General features: G+C 41.6%; 1 protein-coding gene across 2 annotated transcripts in view; it reads right to left on the reverse strand.

Moving 5' to 3' along the window:
- Positions 1-20,397, reverse strand: part of PHEX (phosphate regulating endopeptidase X-linked) — a 176,973-nt gene that overhangs the window by 133,490 nt on the left and 23,086 nt on the right. Inside the window, exons 1-2 of one of the 2 annotated variants that reach the window (XM_059720851.1) lie at positions 10,223-10,307; positions 2,215-2,301 (exon numbers count right to left, since the gene is read on the reverse strand). In XM_059720851.1, the coding sequence (XP_059576834.1) occupies positions 2,215-2,224 (10 nt within the window). In that variant the 5' untranslated portion in view covers positions 2,225-2,301; positions 10,223-10,307. Of the gene's footprint in view, positions 1-2,214; positions 2,302-10,222; positions 10,308-20,397 lie in introns of those variants that run through there. The other variant, XM_006260602.4, reaches the window with a different exon arrangement.

Consider the following 20,397-nt stretch of genomic DNA (forward strand, 5'->3'; position numbering starts at 1 on the left):
ATTTCAACACAGATGTGGAGAAGCTTGAGAGTCCAAAGAAGAGCCACCCGTATGATCAGAGACTTGCAAGGCAAGCCGTACGAGGAAAGGCTGAGGGACTTGGGTCTCTTCAACCTGAAAGAGAAGGCTGAGAGGGGACTTGGTAGCAGCTTACTGCTATATCAGGGGAATACATCAAGGGCTCGATGAACAACTGTTCACCAGGGCACCCTTGGGGAAAACCAAGAGTAATGGCCACAAACTCCTGGAAGACCATTTCAGGCTTAACACTAGGAAAAACTTCTTCTCCACAGACTGTGGAATAAGCTCCCTCCAGAGGTGGTGCGATCACCTACCCTGGAAATCTTCAAGAGGAGACTGGACAGTCACTTTCCTGGGGTTACCTGAACCCAGTTGTCTTTCCTGCCTAGTTCCGGGGGACCTGATGAACTTGCAAGGTCCCTTCCAGCCCCTTACAATCTATGAATCTATGTAGGCAATCAGCTTCACAGCATGTCAAAACAAATACTCCACAAGAAAGAAAATAACTCCTACAGGAATGCTGACAAAAAGACAGGAAACTATCCCATATTTTTTACTCCAAGAAACTGACCCTTCCCAGAAATTTTAAGGGAAAACTGATAACTATACATTTTACTGAGATAAGCAAGAAAAAAAGGATGTCATCTTACTAGTTCCATGAGGGCACTAGGCTGGTATGCAATAGTTTAGAAGTTCCAGAGACATACATAATGGAAGACTAGGATCAGCCATAGCCAGTGAAGAGATTGTGGGAGTATAAAGCAGAGACACAGATTATTAGGGACTATAGCCTTGGGCCAGGTGAAGATCCACAGCTGCAAGGATGAGAGGAGAGAGGAGGATAATGCAGGGATATCGCCATAGAACCATAGAAAATGAGGGCTGGAAGGGACCTCAGGAGGTCACCTAGTCCAACCCCCTGCTCCAAGCAGGATCATCCCCAGCTAGATCATCCCAGCCAAACATCCAAATCCTGGAGACACTTTAAGAAGGTTCCACTGCCAGGGTCTATTTGCAGATCTTGCTTTTATCCTTTGTGTTTGGGTTCCCACTAAATTAGAGGGAATAAGAAAGCAAAGGAGAATTTCAGCTTTCATCAGAAAACACAAACACGTCCCTAGCTCATGTATGAAAACAGAAACTGATGAAAGCTTAGTGTTGAAGTCAAATGGAACTAGCAAGCTCCACATGTGTACCAAAAAGCCAAGAAATCCTGATTCTGTCCCCTCTATCACTTACAATTTTGATGTAAATTGACTGAATTAACAAATTGGCAGAATATGGGCTATATTCAAATAGAACCATTTGACTAGCCCTCCAAAATCCTCAGGTCAGCTGTGTTCATTTCAGGATAATTACAGTGGAAAGAATGTGGTTAACACCAAGGAGCAGGCATGACAAATATTTATTATAGAGATCTGAAAAGAAATCTGAAAATTAGCTTTGCTGCTGAGGGAATATCCATACTGTGTCTATGACAAGTCTAAGAACATCACTGAGAAGCACAGCTCAGCCCATTCACTACCACTCAGCAAAGCCCAGCAAGTATCCGAGTAACCAGTTTAGCAGAGTCTTCACACTTCCCAGAGCCATGTTCTCAGGTTCTCTGTCTTTGACATACTTCTCAGCCTAATTTCTGGGCTTTGGCATTTGTGGACTGGGAGCAAGTGGGAGGGGTGGGCTTCTCAGCAGTGGTCACAGGCCAATTATGGAGACTGTATAGACATGCCCTTTGAGACAAGGGTTCAGAGGGAACAAGCTATGGGAGTGCTGAGCCACTGGCCCTTAATTGCCACCTGAACCTGAACAATTCCATCAGAGAATGTGATAAAGCAACCTGCTCCTTTTAATTTGTCAGTCAATACTCCCACACTGCTTTGAGAGTTCCTCAAAGTGCAATTCTCTTTGGAAATATGATTATGAACAAGGTATCTTGTGTCTTTGTGTATTTCAAGTCACTGTGACTCATTTAGTTACCAAAATAAGGCCATGAACCTAAAGTTGGGTCCAAGTGGATGAACCTTTTCACCTGTGTAGAGCTACACTGAGTTCAAAGAACACAAAAATCTGCCCAAATGGATACAACTCCAGGACCTGGACTTCCTTCCTTACTGCTTCCTTCTATAAGTGCTTTATACAGACACAGCTAATATATAACATGCCTTTTCCCCAAAACAGAATCAAGTTACTTACTTTCATTCATACATGATGCATAAAGGATCTTGGCTTTCTGCACAGCTTCACTGTCCCGTCTTCTACTAAGAGGTTTCTCCAGCAGTTCTGAAAAGTATTAATAATATGTTTCTTCTTAGAAAATGCAGGGTTTTGTCTGTTGGCTTGACTGTTTATTTTATTTAGAAACTGTATCATTATCATGGGATGGCTTAATGATCTAAATACCACCTAAACTTCTCAAAACAACAGGCTTTAGACCTAACAGAGTTGACTCAGACATTGGTCCTTCCTAGTTACATACAATGAATTACCATGGAGGGCTGGGAATGGAAAGGGCCTCTGAGTATGAGGAGTCTTTCAAATGACTTACAAAACCAATCTTGGAGTTACACATTTGATTAAGTTGCATTACATTAAGAAAATGAAAGATTGCACAAGAACATTTAAAAGGAAAAGCCAGGGCATCTTTCTGGTGCACTCTCATTTTCTTATTATAATGCAACTTTTCAGTGGTTAAAGGCAGAACTCTCAGGTCACTGAATGTGAGTAGTTTCACCTCAACATGAGTTAGCCATTATTCTTCTACACCATGACCAACTTTTCATTTCATGGCCATTGCCATTTCCAGTAATTGCCCATAACTGTCCCAGATGCAAACCCTATGCAAGAGAGTGGGGGCACAGGGAGGGTGAGAAGTGCCTCTAAGCACTAGAGGTAGGGATTCTGAGAGTTCTCAAGGGAGAGGAGGGCATGGAAGTTTTACCTACACCAGGGACTCAAAAACAGCCACAGCATGGTCTCTCCATCTAGCTGTGCCTACTAAAGCAGCAGCACAGTGTCCATGCACTTGGCTTCTGCTGCAAGAGCAACGCAATGAGGCTGCTTCTGCTACCAGGATGCAGACACTGCAAGGGGTGTGGGCATATTTCTGGCTCTCCTATGAAGTTGGTGGTCAGGGCTGGTGCTCTGCTCCCTGCCCTGAATTATGCTACTGCTCTGTCCCCAGTGTTGTCTTGTATAAAAAGGGCAAAAAAGTGAAGCATGCATGTGACAAGCAATTCTGTCCTTGAGGAACAGGTTTTAGATTACTCAGAGACGGTACCCAAAACCAAGCCCCAACACACTGACAAAGGGATGCTATCCTCAACGTGAGCTAAGGAAGCTTGGCACCACCAGGGGCAGATCCAGAATGGGCACAGTGGTACAGCTGCACCCCACTTTTGGACTTGAACCCACCATGGGAGCCTCTAGGTCCCCAAACCAGGTAAGAATCCCCCCTCCCTTCCCTGAAAATTTTCCCAAAATTATTTCAGGGCAGGATTTCCAGAAGCACTGATTTCATGCTCCTGATTTATCAATATCATAGTCTGACATGTATTTACCAGTGTACCCATTTTAACAGAACCATGAATGTTTTACATATGTAATTCAAAGGAAACAGTAACTCCGATCTAAATAAGGTTAGGAAGAGAAACATTGTGCCCTGTTAAATCTAATGCAGTCATTTCTGTTTCTTGCAACTGAGTTGCAACAGCCATGAAGTGTTGAGGCTAATAAAAGTGGATAGCAAAAGCCCAGGAGAGAAGAGGAGAATAAGATACAATAAAATAAAACCAACTGTAAAACTGCACTAGCATTAAATCCTATTAAAATCAGACTTGATGCTTTCCAATGAATCACTTCTTTACAGTATAAAATAAAGATGTAATACTCATTACATTACTGCAAGAATAATTTGGAGCGATACACTTCCACTTTGGTTGGGAAAATATTGGGTTTTGCAGGACAAATTCTGGATTCTGACCCTGTGAAACAGAGAAAGCCCAGTGTACAAACAGGGGAAACTTAGCAAAGATGGTCAAACTCTGCATTTGGACCCTCAGCTTGGTTCTAGGAGAAGATTAAAGACTTTACCAAGGTCACCAAAAGTCAAAGTTGAGATGCAGATCTGAACTGCCTCAGTGTTTCAGGGGCTCAAATCTGGTGCTGTAATTCAAGCCTCCCCATGCTTTTGCCATACGCAAGTGCAAACATCAGAATGTGGATTTGGAAAACTTCTTGCATTTGTGTATTCAAGTAATAGAATTTTCTTTGCTATCACATTCTTGATTATCTGGGGGTACATCCACATGTAGTCCCTGCTGTAGCTGCTGCCCTCATAGACATTCTTGACCTAGTTTTACACTTGTTGACCTGGGTACTGATAGCATTGTAGCTATGGTACTGGTCACTTAACATGGGCTGGAAAAGCCACCTGAGGAAGCTGAGCAACTGTTTGATTGGTTAGACTGTACTGGACTCTGTGCTGCTACAGCTGTACTGTACTCCCTCTGAAAGACTTCTGGTGGAGAGAAGCAAAAATAAACGTAAATCCCCTAGAAAACAGCATAGCATGCATCTCCTCCATACTGTGCTGCAGCAACTCTGAGAATAAAATGGCTCCTGAACTCTCCACACAGGACAAATACTTATAGGTATCGATGTGCAACATGGAAGAAACAAAGGCACAACAGTTCCATAGCCTGATACAGAATCTTTCCCTCTGTGTGTATGTAGACCTCCTGCCTTCCTGTAGTTTAAATGGCATTCATGGTTCAAACTTTAGTTCACCCATTCCTTAGTAATTTCAGCATCATTTATCCTTTGTCTATTTTCACCTCTCCTCTCATACCTCTCAAGTCCCAATTTCTTTTCTCACCTACCCCTGCCCTTCAACTCTATCCATATCTAAGACTTATGATCTTTCTTGTCACTCCAAGGCATAACAAGCAGTTTTTGTGCCATGGGCACACTCACACTGTCTCTTTACTGGCCCATGCAAGGAGTACATGATCTCTGACTGCCAGTCACCTTGACCGCTGCTCCCAGTTCCAAGCACCCAGCCCAGGAGAGTAGAGGGAGCAGCAAAAAAAACTGGACATTTGCTCTTATTTTAAAAACCCACCCAGACACAGCACAGGGGGCCAAAAAAAGAAGACATGCCTGGGAAAAGCCGGATGTGTGTTAACCCTAGCTGGCAGCAGCTGTGCCAGACAGGCCTACAGCAACAATAGCCACCATTCTTGCACACTCTCAAAATTGGGGACTGGACCTAGTGCCCTAGTCACCTACCACTGTTTACACTACTACTGTCACTTTCAAGCTTTGAAACTAAATCAGCAACCACAGCAAATTGGGATACAGGTTGGGCTACAGGCTACTCATTTCAGATCTTCTCCTCCCTTTCTCTGCCTCCCATCCTAAGAATTGCCTCAGGTGGTACATTCAGGCTAGGGACAGACGTTACACATAAACTGGTTTAAGTGATCAGAAACTGGTTTAAACCTGTAACAGAACAGACGTTCAGTACACATAAACCAGTTTCAAAATGGCTGAAACTGGTTTAAGATAAACCTTATTGCATGTAAGCAAGGAGATTGAAAAGCTCAGTATCATCAACAGATGAATGCACTGCACACCCCCACTTTGCCTCAGAGTGCTAGCCAGGGCCTGGGGTCTGACAACACTCCTGCCCTTTGAGCAGCAAGCCAGGAGAAGCCTGGACTTTGCAGGCAAGGTGGGGGTTTACACTCACAGGCATATTGAGGGTTTACACCCCTCCCTAATCAGAGCATCCTGCCGGGATCTGGCCACCCCTCAGCTCAGTACTGTGGAAGGGAAGGGAGGGCTGTTCTAGCGTTCCCCAGCTTCTAGCTTGAGCCACTACAGGCATGTCCCTGCATTTCCTCAGTCCAGAGGAAATGTCTAAGCACTTGCAAACCGATTCAACCTACACAGGTTAGACTAACCTGCAAAGATTGAATCAATTCAGGCTCAGGCTTTTTGAATGCCTGTCCCTAGCCCCAGAGGCTGACTCTGGCCACTGAGGCTTTTTGTTGTGTCTGCAGGGTGGCTAAGGGAGCTTTGCCTAGAGAACAGCTTTACTTTTTCACATCTATTTCCATTACCTTTGGAGGCTGAAGAAGCTGTGATCTCATACAGAGAATGATCCAAGACCAAGGGTAATTGTAATAAGTAACAGAGAAGACACTTTGTCTCAGTCTCCTGGAGACTGTACATTTATTCTTTTTTTCTTTTTTCCCCCATAAGCTAAAATAAAAATAATTTGGAGAAAGAATATTGTTGTTCTCTAAATTTTATCATCAGCATCATGCATGTAAAGAAGAGTAACAGTAAGAGCTGGATAAATTCAGATGAGGGCAGATTTTAGGGGGCTCAGAATCCAGTTTTCAAATGCTCAGCATGGACATTAAGGCCAAATTTCTAAAATTGTTCAACTAGGCACCTCACATATGCTGCAGATGGCAGTCATTATAAATACCTACAGCCACATCCTCAAGAGTTCAGTACCCAATATACAGATGACTTTTGAAAACCTAATACCATAGGTTTGGTGCTTAAATGTGACCCAAACTGTTCTAAAAACATCTGTGGAAACAATAAAAGTATATGTTTATAACCTTCAGGTTAACCTTTCTCCTATAGTCCCCCCAGGCCAACAGAGGCTTAGGGCCCCAAAGATAACCAATTTCAGTTCACAAGAGGAAAGATAAGCCTTGGTTCATTCATTTATTGATTTGGGCAGTTAATTCATTTGAACAATTAACTTTATTAACAAGGGGATATGACAGAGCTCTTGAGTATAGTTCTGTTCTCAGTTGCATTCATGCAACCTCTCTGAGTTAGAAGGCCTAACTGAGAGCGAAAGTTGGCCCATATTTTGCATGGAAAAGTCCTGGAGGGTGTCCTGTGGACAGTACAGCTCTAACTAAACCTCTTGATACCTGACAAGGCCATAAACTAAAATATGAACAGGAACAGTCCGCCATGGGATGAATTGTAGGTTCTCAAATATCACTGTTATATGAATAAAAAACCCTGAGAGAAAGGCAGACAGAACCAGTCAACCACAAAATTTCTCCCTTAAAAAAAACTACTCTTACTAAATTCTATTGAGACAGTGCCTTTTTAGAATAGGAGAGCTAAAAAAAGCAAACTTTCTGAGGTTTACTACTCCTATAGTAAATAGCAATCATCTACTGTTAAAAGTGAGTACAGCTCAGTCTACAATATAAGTTTTGCTGACTTTTTTGTTTGTTTGTTTGTTTTTAATACTATTCTAACCCTGCTTTAAGAATAGCTTTGTTGTTAAATGCTACCTTTAATCTTACTCACTATTTCTGCGCCTCGTTGATTTTCCAGCCTACCGTCTTACACAGCTTCACTTTGTTTTTCAGGCAACTTGCTTTATTTACTGAACTGAGATATCTCTTCCCTCCCCCCAAACCCTTATTTGTAGTATCTTTAAATGAATCTGTTGTATGCTCAGATTTGGGGAAAAGCATAAAATCAGTCCGTATTCCATTTTTACTCAGATTAAAAATATTGATTCAAATGACTAAGGTCATGGTCTATGGACTTTGAAAATTTTATGCCATCAGACTATTTACTATACATGGTAAATCCTTCAGACAGAGAGATCAACCAAGCATTTGATTAACCCAGCTATTTAATGTACTCAACAGAATATAAGAAGGCATTTTTTACTCTTCTGAAAATCTTCCAAAAAACACGTAGGCAAAGAGTATTTATGTTAATAAAGACAGCACTGTTTTTCTTTTGTTTTTTATTTTCTCCTGACATTTATAATAAGTAGGAATTGCAAATTTAAATAACTGGAAAGTGACATTTGATAATAACTTGAAATGTATTACATGTGTTGTACCTTTCACGAAGGAAAGAAAAAGGAAACATATTTGTGAATACACCAGTTAGAAGACAAACAAATACCATAATCATCATAATGGGTGAAGTAGAAAAACCCAATAGAATGAGACTATATCCTAGGGAACAGTGACTGTAAAGGAAACTGAAAGATGAAAGTGGACCAGAAATTAAACATGAGCTCCCTTTGCAGTGATGTAGAGAAAGTGCTATCCCAGAACCTATGAACAGGTGAGTAGTGGACATTAATCTCTCTAGGGGGCATTGGGTCAGACACAGTATATATATTCTGATGTCTTTATTTTTAAAATGATGTTGTTAAACTAGAGAAAGTTCAAAAAATGCCACAAAAATAATCCAAGGGCTAATAGAAAGCCTTATACAATGAGCAACCCAATGGGCTCAATCTATTTTGTTTATTATAAAGAAGATTGAGGAATGACTGGATTACAATCTGTAAATACCTTCCCAGTGAAAAAAATGCCTGATATGAAAAGGCTATTTTAGAGAGGAGAAAGGGCCAATGGCCGGAAGATAAAGCCAAACAAATTTAAATCAGAAATTAACCCTTTCTTTCTCTCTTCCTTTTTCCTAAGAAGAGAGATTAACTCTGAAACACACTACTAAGAGAAAAATGGATTTGTAGAGGTATTCAGATCAAGACTGGACACAATTCTGGAAGATTTCTATAGCCAAACACAAGTTATAGGGCTATATATGGGAGTAACTGGATGAAAGGCAATGGCCTGTAACACACAGAAGGTTAAACTAGGTTAAACAGAAGGTTAAACAGAAGGTTAAACTAATCCTTTTGGCATTAAAGTCTACACACGTATTATTAATATTATTATGAGGCACTTCATAGATGTTAAACTTACAATATGTACAACCTTATCCACATTTATGGATAAGAAATTGCACCGTAAAAGACAAATTCTCGCTTACCTTACTTACTCATTGATTTAAATGCTATTCTTTGTCAAAAAGCAAGCAAAAAACAGATGACCTTAAAAAAATGCATACCCCTTGACAACTCTAACTTTACCCAATATTGTGGACAACCACCACCTGAAAGAATAAAGAGTAAAATGCTGTTCTTGTAACTAACAGCAGTTTAGGTTTTATCTAGCCACATCCATCCCCAGGTTAACAGCTGCATTCCCTCACTGCAAATTTATATGTTAATCTCTCCATTAATCAATCCTAAAACTTGTATCATACATTAAAGAAGCAACCTAATGCAAACTTAGTTCTGTCTCCATGTGTGTATGATTATAGGCTAATCTCATGCCACAATTTCTTCCCTCTTTACCAGTAGTGCAACTAAAGGGAAAGGGACTGTGACTGGGGCAGCAGCCCCAGACTGTCCAGGCTGGTTAGGGGGCGAGAGAGGGACACAAAAATAGCAACCAGCACAAATGCCAGCAGTCTGTCAGCCCATACACCATTGCTGCCCAGGACACAAAGCTGCCCTGTTTTGCCTCTGCTCTTCTCTGTACTGGATATATAAACCCAAGTTTTTTAAAATGCAAGGTGGATTCTTGTGCAATAATACACTGGCTAGGATTAAAAGACCAAGACAACTTAAAAAAAGTAACGCCCCCCTCAAATCCCAAGGCCTTTTGTTATGGAAGTCATAGCTTGATAAACACACAGCTTTAAGTTACAGTAATTTAGATTTACTGTACCATATTCCAGGGAGGCTTATTTCAAAGTGGTTTGGAGATCAGCTGACATTCATATAGTATCAGCTATCCACTTCCCCTTTTCAGGGAGCTCCCACAAGGCTTGGAAGCAAAAGACAGAGGACTGACATCTGGAAGGTTAACAAAATGCTCTATCATCTCAAAATAAAAATACCAACCACAAACATTTAAAATTAGACACAACATTGTTACTGTGACTTTACCAGTGGTTTCCTCTGTTATTTTCTGCCAGAAAGTGAGATTAGTAAGCTGAATTCCACACAGCGGGCACATCTACGTGAGACGCTACGTCGCTGTCACTCAAGTGATGTAGTATTGGCAGGCACTAACCGTGATGCCACTGCCACTACACCGTAGCAGCAAGCTACTGTGCAATAAGCTTGTTACTACTGAGCAGTAGGGCTGAAAATGACCTGTGCGCTGCCAGGACCGCACAGTACCAGCAAGTACAGCACAGTCATTTAGTACTTGCTAAAGGGGCACATATAGACGTGCCCAGTGTGATGCAATAGGTAACACTACTGATGCAAAAAAGAAAACCTGAAATATATATTTTGAAAGGAGGGAACCAAATTTAATGTCAATGTTTTCCTTACCACTTAGGAACAAAGCAGCAATTGCTCCTTTTGTCACTTTATTCTGTATGGTGATCTTGCAAAACTTCCTCCAAATCACATCTCACTCTAACAGTCAATCAGCTTCATCCTGAGTAACAGAATTTACCCGTTAGCTCTCTTCTAGTAGATTGTATTGACTCCCAAACTCTCAAAAGCTAAATATTTTTCGTCGGTTTGGTCATACAGCATCAGATCCAGCAATGGAGCTACATCTGTTTATAGCTGTGGTAAATTAAGCCATTGTAATATCACCAGAAGGGCACATCTGTGGCCCCAAACCCACAAATAGAACTGAATTAGTGATACTTTGCATCCAGGGAGAGATCCAGAGGGGTGCAGTGGCACAGTTGCACACCCCTTCCTGACCACAGGGCAGATACAGCAGCTGAGGCCTTTTTAAGTTCTGGAAAAAGATAAGAATTCTCCCCTTCTTTTTCACTCCATGCTCAGAGACACATCCTCTCCCCCCCCTCCCCTCCTGCCACTACTGTTCCTGTTGTCCCAGGGGAGAAGGGAGCTCCAGAGCCACTCCAGCTGGGCTGTGTGGAGGCTGGGCTCAGCCTGGGACGGCAGTGGTGGGTAGTTGGCTTCCTACTCCCTGCCTGGGGGGACCATGGCTCCTCATGGCTCTTATTGCAAGTTTGGGTCTTACATTTGATAGGTTTATAGCTTAGGATTAGATTTTTAAAAAATTGACTCAACTGTATGCAAGCCTCTTCCTAATCAAAAACAAATATTTCAGTCTATGGAATCCCACATGTAGCTCTTTTTTCATATCTATCTAACCTAATATAGCTTTCACATTTTATAGTTTTTCATTTATTCCATTATCTCTTAGAAAAAAAAAACAACAACTATGAAACCTTCCCCTAGTGTCAAACTGTTGAGTCTACCCATTTTTCCCTGTTAAAAAATTGTATACGGCAATATTATTTCTGGAACCTCACCGAGATTTGGACTAAATTTATTTCTCCTCCACCCACGCTCCATACCATCAACTCCGTTAGTCACTCCCCTTTGTTCATCTCCTTGGCTCTAGTTTACGTGTCCAGATGTCTAATGCATGCAGTCTATGACTCCCACTCTCACCCAAGGTGAACTCTATAAGGTTGTTTTTTATATGCAATGTTACCTGTATGATTCCAAAAGAAGAAAGCATACTGTTTGTGTAAGTTGGATGCCCTCAGCTTTAATTCAGCTAATTTAGTTAAACCTATTACAAATTTAGCTGTGTACTGAAATTAAGCATATGTTCTCCTTAAAAAAATAAACATTATACAGAGATGGTGACTGTTTAGAATGGACTGATTTTTTACCCTATAACTTCAGTGGTTACAATATTGCTAACTTTGGCAGTTCTCCTACAGAAATAAAAATGAGAAGAAATTATTGTTTCCTTTGGGATATATCATGCTTCATATATTTAGTTTTTAATTACATGATCATTCAGATATCAATTTAGCAATGTAAGTGTGCAAAGTCTGAATTTATGTGCTAACATTAACCTTATCCAAAAAATAAAGATGTGTATTTTTAATGTGTAGTATTGAGGCATTTACTAAAAAAAAAAAAAAAATCAAAATGAACAATGGCTTGTTATGTTATCAAGCCAAAATAATGGCTCTAGCAGAAGCACTTACATCGTGGCCTTGTCAGAGTCTAACAACTCTGCTGATGACAGGTATTTAGTAGAATTTACAATCTCAGACAAGACATGAGAAGGAGATGGAGGAGGAGATGGAGATGCCAAAATAAAACAAATGGTATGGGATACTTTCTGAAGATTAGTCATTTTTTTGGATTAACAATGGAAGGTAGCTCTGAAGTTTTGATTTGCGTGCGAGTGTTCATGGGAAGAATTCACATAGCTGTACATGGAAGACCCAAGATCAAATTTATTCTTTGCCTGACTCAGTACATGGATTTGGCCCAAGCTCTGTCACCTCTCAGGAAAGTACCCTAGCTATAAGCATACGTATTCTGAGTATTCAGTCATGGCTTTCTCCCAGTTGGAGCTATTTCATTTCTCATAAAATATTGAAATATTCTTTGGAGAAAGAACTGGAACCTTCTGTGTCATGTCCCAGGTGAGTGCACTAGACACAGGTGACAGAATCGCTCTCACATTTCTCTAGTTCATTAGTTACACTGTTTTTACAAAGAGGAACAGCATCAACAGGAGAGCTTTACAACAACTCCCTGCAGAATGCCTTTTATCCAAGGGTAGGCAACTTTTATTGCTTCCAATCTAACCCACACTGGTGCTGCCAGAGACTCACAGCTGCCACTGCCACTCTCCCCCTGCAGTGTTGTCACCACTATCTCCCATTCAGGTACAGGCATCAAGTATGTGGGGGACCAAGGGCCCTGCACCACCTCAGAAGAGGGTGGGGTGACCTCATGTCCCTAATTGAACGGGACAGTCCCAAAATGGGAACATCAAGTCCCGGTCCTGGGCTGCATGACTCCAGGACAACACTTGTCCTAGATTCCCAACATCATGCAGGGATTCAGGTTTTCTGCTCACCACAGAAAAATGCAGGAAATAGCAGGTTTTCCTTGCAAGCTGGCAGCGTTCCACCCTGCAAGGGGCTGTGGAGAGTGGGGCAGAAGGGGTGCCAGGCATTGAAGACACATGCATGTGTGCTCCTTGAGATTGGCCATGCACCCCCTGAGAGAAGCACTGGCGGCACTTCCGGGTTGGTGCTGGCACTTCTGCTGGTGGCAGCAATCGGCCAGTGGGAGAGACCCCCCAGTATTAGGAGGCACCAGTTGCCCATGGTGTCAGGTGCATGTGTGTGCACTCACACACGCATGTGGCCAGAAATACAGCCCCAGACAGTGATGGAAAGCAGCTCCCCCAGCTGCTTTCAGGTAAGTCTATGGTGGGGGGTGGGCAGAGTGGAGAAGGACCTGGGCCTGGGGCAGGCAGCCAGCCAGGGCAGTGCAAGGGGCCCAGGGCTGGGGTTGAGAATGGGACAGAGCCATGGGCCGCTCATCCAGGGGCAGGGTCAGCTGCTGCACACAATCCCAGGGAGGGCGGCATGGGGGAGGCACGTGGCACCCAGATGTCTATGCAGGGCAGGGGCAGATGTGAGCTGCCCCCTGCCCACCTGGAAGCAGTGGGAGGCACAACTCTTCACCACCACCGCCGCTGCTGCTGGGCAGTCAGGGGGCACCTCACCATGGCAGCCCAGCCAGCACAGGGCTTCTGGAAGGGCAGCAGGGTGGGGAGCCCCAAGTCTACAACAGGCAGCCTGTATCCACACCCACCCCCTGCCACGGGCTCCGCCCCAGCCATGCCCCCCAGTGAAAATAGAAGTCAGAGCCTATGCATCCAGGTGAAGTCCTACACCATAGAAACAACACCATCGCTCCCTGGCTTCATAGGCTGTAGGTTTCCAAATCCTATTCTAGCTTGCTGGTTGAATATGTTCCTGGGAGATGGAAGATGTGGTGCAAGTCCCCACTGTCAGAAGAAATTGAGCTCGAATTTCCCATATTCTGGGTGAATACTATGGCTACTGGACAAACCAAGAACGTCAATCGTCACATCCTCCCCCTTTATCTATCCTCCCAAAAGTTTTTCAGAATCAACTATTTCAGTGAGCTAAAACAACATTTTTCAACAAACAAAGTATTCAGAAAAAAAATAAACTTAACCCTGGTGAAAGCCACATCTTTAAATAATCCATATGTATACACACACTTCCTTCCTTTGCAATTTATAATGAAATTCTTAATTTTAACCAAAGCATGTGCCATGCTATCTTTAGCTCCCCTATTTTTGATCCAGTCTGTTGTCTACCTTCCACTACGTTGCCTTCTTTCTACCCCCTTTTTAGCACACCCTGTCAGCTACGCCATCGCAAACAATCTCATGAGGAAGGAAGAGGACGGGAACATGACCACAATCTCCTCCATGCCAGTCATTGAAGATAAGCTGACACCTGGTAATCACAAGCACCCTTCTAAAGCCTGCAAAGCAGTTAGCATTGCAAAAGCTTCCCCTGTGCTCCCAAAGGCACCACAGGCAGAGGTTTAACGCTACAGTGTCCAATTAGGGATGAAAAGATATTCCTTCTTCTCCTGCAAAATCAAATTAAAGTAATCCACAGCACTACACCCAACATGACAGAACTCTTTGTATTCTCCCACTCCATTTAGTTCCCAGCCATTCTTGGCTGGCAACAGCATTTTTAGAGTTCTAATTAACTGGATTGTTTCTACCAGTGGAGGCCAACCTTTTTGGCAGGCATGCCACCAATTAGCTCCACATCCTCCCTAAGTGCCACTCCAGTCACCTTCCCCTGCACGATTTCCATACTCTGCTTTCTGCTTCTTGCCCTGTGCTCCCTGACTGATCTCCTGCTCTGCTTTCTGTTCCCTGCCCTATCTGCTGCTCTGCTGCCTGTCACTTCCCTGGTCCCAGACACAGAAGTTACCCCTTGTTTACACTCCAGCCACACTACCTACATAGGCAGGCACTGAAATCACATTTTGAAGACTTTTGTTTGCATCCATGAGGGCTTAAAACATGATTTTAAATAAATCTGTGATCTCCTTTTGTGAATCCAGAAGTCCTACCATAAAAATGGGCTCAGGTTTTTATCTATGACTATTCTGCTTTAATAAAACTTCCTCTTTCCCTTTAAAGGACACATATAGCTACAAACATCAACACCACATTAAGCCATTCAGACAAATGCGTTTCAGTTTTGACATAATAAACCACCATGAGCCTCCTCCTTGAGGATAGCGTATTTCTTACCATGAATAGAGGGAGTTACTATAAATAGTGACACTTGAAAATAATTGGTCCATCATTAATTCCTTTGGCATTCATGGTAATGCTCTCAATCATTGACAACTAATGTGGCAGTAATGAGGAGGTAATTAATATGCACTTCCACAGGAATTCTATGAAGATTTAGCAATCAATCAATCAGTAACTCAAGAAGGAGAATAAGATTAGTCGAAAAAAAATCTTTCTGAAAACCTATTTAATGAAAAGATGCTGCATTTACACAAATAGATTTGATTAAAATAGTGACATTTTAGTCCTCCCTTTTTCCCCAAAAAGCAATTTCACCATCCACAGTTTGAATATCCATTTCAGCAATCCGGAGGTTTTCATGAAAATAGCAATTAGACAGCTGTGCTAAAGTAAATGCTTTCTAACACTGTTCAGCGGTGCTTGAATGCCATAAGATACAGCATGTTGCTTAAATGACAAGGCTTTGAAAGTTTGTTGCTACTATTTCAATATTTTGTAAAAGCTAGGTTTCAGAATTTTAAAAGGATCCAAGTCGATGTGAGAAAAGTCAAAACACATTGCGAGAGTTCAGCTCCAAGTAAACAAATGTACTTACACAAACTAAAACAATATCAGCAGATAATTTATTGGAGATAAGAGGGTCTATTTTCAACACATTTCATTTGAATATTCGTTTTAATAAAAGCTTTGGAGAAATAGTCTCTTCTTGGCATCCTGCTGCAGGGGATGACATATACGTATCATGAAGAGATGGGCTCACTAGTTTATATAAGCATATAAGAAAAATATGATAGGCATAATTGTTACAATACAGCTGGAGCAGGATGTTTATTGGCAACGTTAAGCTTTGCTTCTTGTTATTAATATTTTTGCCATGTTTCTTCAGTAAGTGTTTCTAATCAGGGAATATGGAGAATTAGATGAGTCAAAGATTGTTATGGTTTTGAGACAATAAATGCATCTTTTGGTAGGATTAAAAGTACGTGGTACCTAAATATGGCAGTTTTAGAATTTAATAAGCCATTGCATACAGATTCAGTATATCATTCTGGGGAAATAACTGCTGAAATTTAAGCTTAGTCTAAATCTTCTATAAATATTTTGTCATAAATAGAATGAAAGGGTTATACAAACTTTTGATAGTCAGTGCTAATGCAGTGAACTCCCACGAAGACTCATAACCAAAAAAGGTGCCATTCTGCTCTCCTGACCAGAGAGACTCTGTGGGAACCCTGTGGCTCAGCTGCTGTGGAGTTTTAAACCCTCATTCAGGAACCAAAATGATCTCCTTTCATTGCCCATGGTTTCCCAAACACCCATTACAGAAACAACTGTCTTTTCTAACAGCCACAGCAGCCTGCAAAAAAAATCCTGGCTTCTCCACCTTCTATTCAGGTATTTCACTTTAACAAAAAGTAAACTGTTAACTGGTTACTCAGACAGTGTTGGCTGATTCTTGCTGCTTATTTTCCTTTGCTGGTATGATCTTACCTTGACTATTATTCGACTGTCAAACTTAAATTAGAAATACAAATACTGAGTTCCCAGTAACATTTTTTTATTTTCCAAGCAGTTTCTGTTCATTAACTAAATAACTCCTCATACTAATTCCAAAATACAAATGATAACTTTATTTTGCAGAGCAGAAAAAATGAGGCGCACAGTGCCCAAAGACCAAAACTAAAAATATCAGAGTAAAGGAGTTTAAGAGCTCTTGGATTGAGGTTCTGTGTCTATATCACTGGATAACATTTCTCGCTACTCTTCTATCTTTTGACATCACATTTAAGGGACAAGCAAGCTGGTTCACAAAGAAAAGGAAGAGGTCTGACATCTCACCAAAAACAGATCGAGGTTTGGGAACAGATTGCCTGATGAGAAAGCACAAACCTCATCTAACATTATTAAAACTTTTCTTGATACTTTCTCAGTAAAACCCTTACTTTTCAGAATATGCTGCTCAATTAAAAACTTCCGCTAAACTTTTAATAGTACTGCAAAGACCTCTACAAGAAGTCTGCCACTGAAACAAAAAATAAGCAGGTATTACTCCTGAACAGTAGCATAACTAGGGTCAGGAGAGCAGGGCACCAGCCTCAGGTGCCAGCCACGAGAGGCACAAGAAACACTCTCAGAAATCTTTACCACAGCAGGGGCCATAACAAACAACTGTATAACACCCATATACAAAGTACTGTCATGTCTAAAAAACCAATATGAATTGAACCAATGTTCATAATCTAGAAACTTTCTAATTCCCTCTTTAACATGATCAGACTCTCCTACCACATCCTATCAACCCACTCAACCCTCAAAGCAAAGAGATGAGCCTTGCATAGTGTTCAGAAAGCCATTTATCACTATGCGTGGTGGTGAAGCAAGGAGGAAATGCACTCCAGAATCAAGGATCCATCATCAGAAATATCTCCCTCCTGACTCCTTTTGCACCCAGAGCACTATTAAATCAAGCACCTTCAGGAACAGCAGTATGGTGATGAGAGGTGCAGCTCCTAGAAATAGAACTATGTGGAGAAAGGTAATTCCATTTCACAGAGAGTTTTGATACTTAGAAATAAGTTTTAATTCTGATTGGGAACCAAAAGAAAAGACATATTTCAAAATTCTCTCTGAAAGGCAGTGGAGCCCTGGCTCTAAGGCACCCATAGGGCTAGCAGCCACCACAACGGATTCAGGAAGCTATGTGGTCTCTGGCTGCAAAGCAGACTACTGCCAAACTGCCATGGACCTAGGCAAATTGTAGGGCTGTGCAAAGCTTCAGTCCCTGGTTCAATTCAGCGGAGATTCTGCCAGATTCAGTGGACCAAATCTACGAATCGAATCGAATCAGGACCCTTTAATCTCTCTGAATCGATTTGGAGAGGTTCGGAAAGATTCAGCAATTCAGATACAGACACAGCTGTACATATTTTTTCTATATACCTCGAGGTACCAGGCGTGGCTCATGAATGCTGAGATGCTGGGGTGGATAGAGCAGGGTGGGTCTCCAGCATGCTTTGCAGAAGACCCAGAAGTGAACCAGAAGAACTTCTGGTCCACTTCGGGGTTTGCTGCCAAACATGTGGAGGGCCCCCCCACGCTCCTGGGGGATGCTCCATCCATCCCACCAATCACGAGCTGCACCTGGTACCTCGATGTATGTAGAAAAAACATTTAAAGCTGTGTCTGTAGCCAAATCGCTGATTCTCTGAATCAGCATTGAATCTTCAGATTTGGAGACGGTCGAATCAAATCAGGGACAGTGACCTAAATCAACTAATCAAATCACTGTCCCCAATTCAGGCTAAATCCAAATCGAATAGGACCCATTTCACACACCCCTAATAAATGAGTCATAGGTAACACCCAAGGCGGGTTTTCAATGGACACCTGCCTTCGCAGTAAATTTTTAAACCTCCTTAGAAGCAAAGTTCCTTCAGACCTCTGACCCATTTCTATCAAAACTTCATCAAAAAATCAGCCTCCTCATAACACTTTGACATTGATGGGGGGAAACATTGTCCATTGGAATTTTTCCAACCAGATATATCCAGAATACCCACTTATGTGATATACAGAGCAATGTGAACACCCAAAACAGCCCTCAAAATCAACTGAACTGCAGTGCAGATAATGGAAGTAAGTAGTTTTTGGGGACTTTAATAAGGAATAAAGTTTAGTAGTTAAATACATACTCCCAAGGGGGCCAACTTTTATTTTTGCCAGAGGGTGCGGGGAGGGGGGAAGCCTAAGATGATGGACATGTGAAAAGTTTTACACATTTTAGGTGAGAGCCCTCTTCCTGAGGAGGACCAGGGCCCTCAGGCCCCCATGTACTCAGCATCTCTACATGATCCTCAACATAGATGCAAGTTATAAATCTTGATGGATCTGGAAAAAGTTTGAGGTGCGAACTAGGCCTTCATGTAACAAATTTCTTACCTGGTCACCCAGAAGCACCAAATTATCCAACACTACCTCAGGAAGCTCTAGGGTCACAGGGAAAACCTGTGTCACTACTGCTTGCTTCCGCTATCCTAATAGCATGAACTCAAGAGTATCTCATCCATGCCCCATCTCTTTAGATAGTGTCCAAGTCTTTCATCTATCTATCAGGTATTGGTGAAGATGGATGAAGCAGTGAGCATTAATTTATATACTGAAGACACCAAACCCTATCCATCATAATGGCTGCATACACTGAGGACTTGAAGAGGATGGATAACAAAATGGAACCCTGTGCCATTTCTCATTCGTTTCTCTCTCCTTGCATGATGGATCCTTTGAGGCAACAGAATGATTACTCAACTGGACCTTCTGGAATCATTTAGAATGAAAGGAACCAATGTACAAATGTTTCCAAGTGCCAACATGTCTGGGTTATTTTTACCTTCCTGAAATCATATAAATGCAGAAGGTGTTTGCTACAGAAAATCCTTGCAAATTATTTTGGGACGTTATTTTATTTGTTGCCTGTTTTCTGTTATTTAGAAAAACTGTATATAATATCATCCAAGAGGCAACTGCTGCTCTGTATTTGCTTTAGTAGAAAATCCTCACTTAAAAGGACTCTCATCAGCAAATAGCAATGCTAAATAGATTAATTCAGCAAATTAGACTAAACTAGGTGCCCCATTGTGCTAGGATCAATATATGGATAAAATCTATAAAATGGCTTCCACACACAGAGTGATTAGATTTGAAAAGGCATTGAAGGACATGTTTACAAACTATTTATGTAATTCTAAATAATTTTCTTGCATGGCTGAGATTTAAGAATGTTTGCACAATTTTGTAATTTATTGCTTCCTGTACGATCACATTTAAAAAAACAGCTGTACATTGTTCTTTTGCAGACTTTGGAGCAGTAAGAAATCATTTGGCACTTGATCAGAGTGCACCATAGGCGACAAGTACCAATTTACTCACCCCAGGATTCCAATTGTGCATTATTTGCAGAGAACCAACTGCATTCAAACACAAAGATTATACATGCCCGTAAAATCCAGACAATGGTCAATAATCAAAACAGGGAAATCTAGTGGAAATTCAAATAGCTTACAGCAGAAAATGTTATGGTAAGAACACATTTCCTGACCCAGACAATGTACAAGCTCACCTTAATTTAACCCTGAACAACAGCAGTCCGTAAGATTGTTTTCAGTAAGAAAGGCAGCACTCAAAATGTTTCTTCAACTTTAAAAGTCTATCATTAGAGAGTATAATGAGTCTAAATCTATTTTGCTGAATTTAAAGTCATTGCTTTATGTCATGCCCTCTGCAGCAAAGGAAAACGGTTGTTCTCCCTCTTCTTTATGGCATCTTTTCAAACGTTTCATAGAATCATAAAAAAATAGTGTCGGAAAGACCTTGGAAGGAT

The sequence above is a fragment of the Alligator mississippiensis genome, chromosome 1 (assembly GCF_030867095.1).
Source record: "Alligator mississippiensis isolate rAllMis1 chromosome 1, rAllMis1, whole genome shotgun sequence".
NCBI classification, from domain to species: domain Eukaryota; kingdom Metazoa; phylum Chordata; order Crocodylia; family Alligatoridae; genus Alligator; species Alligator mississippiensis.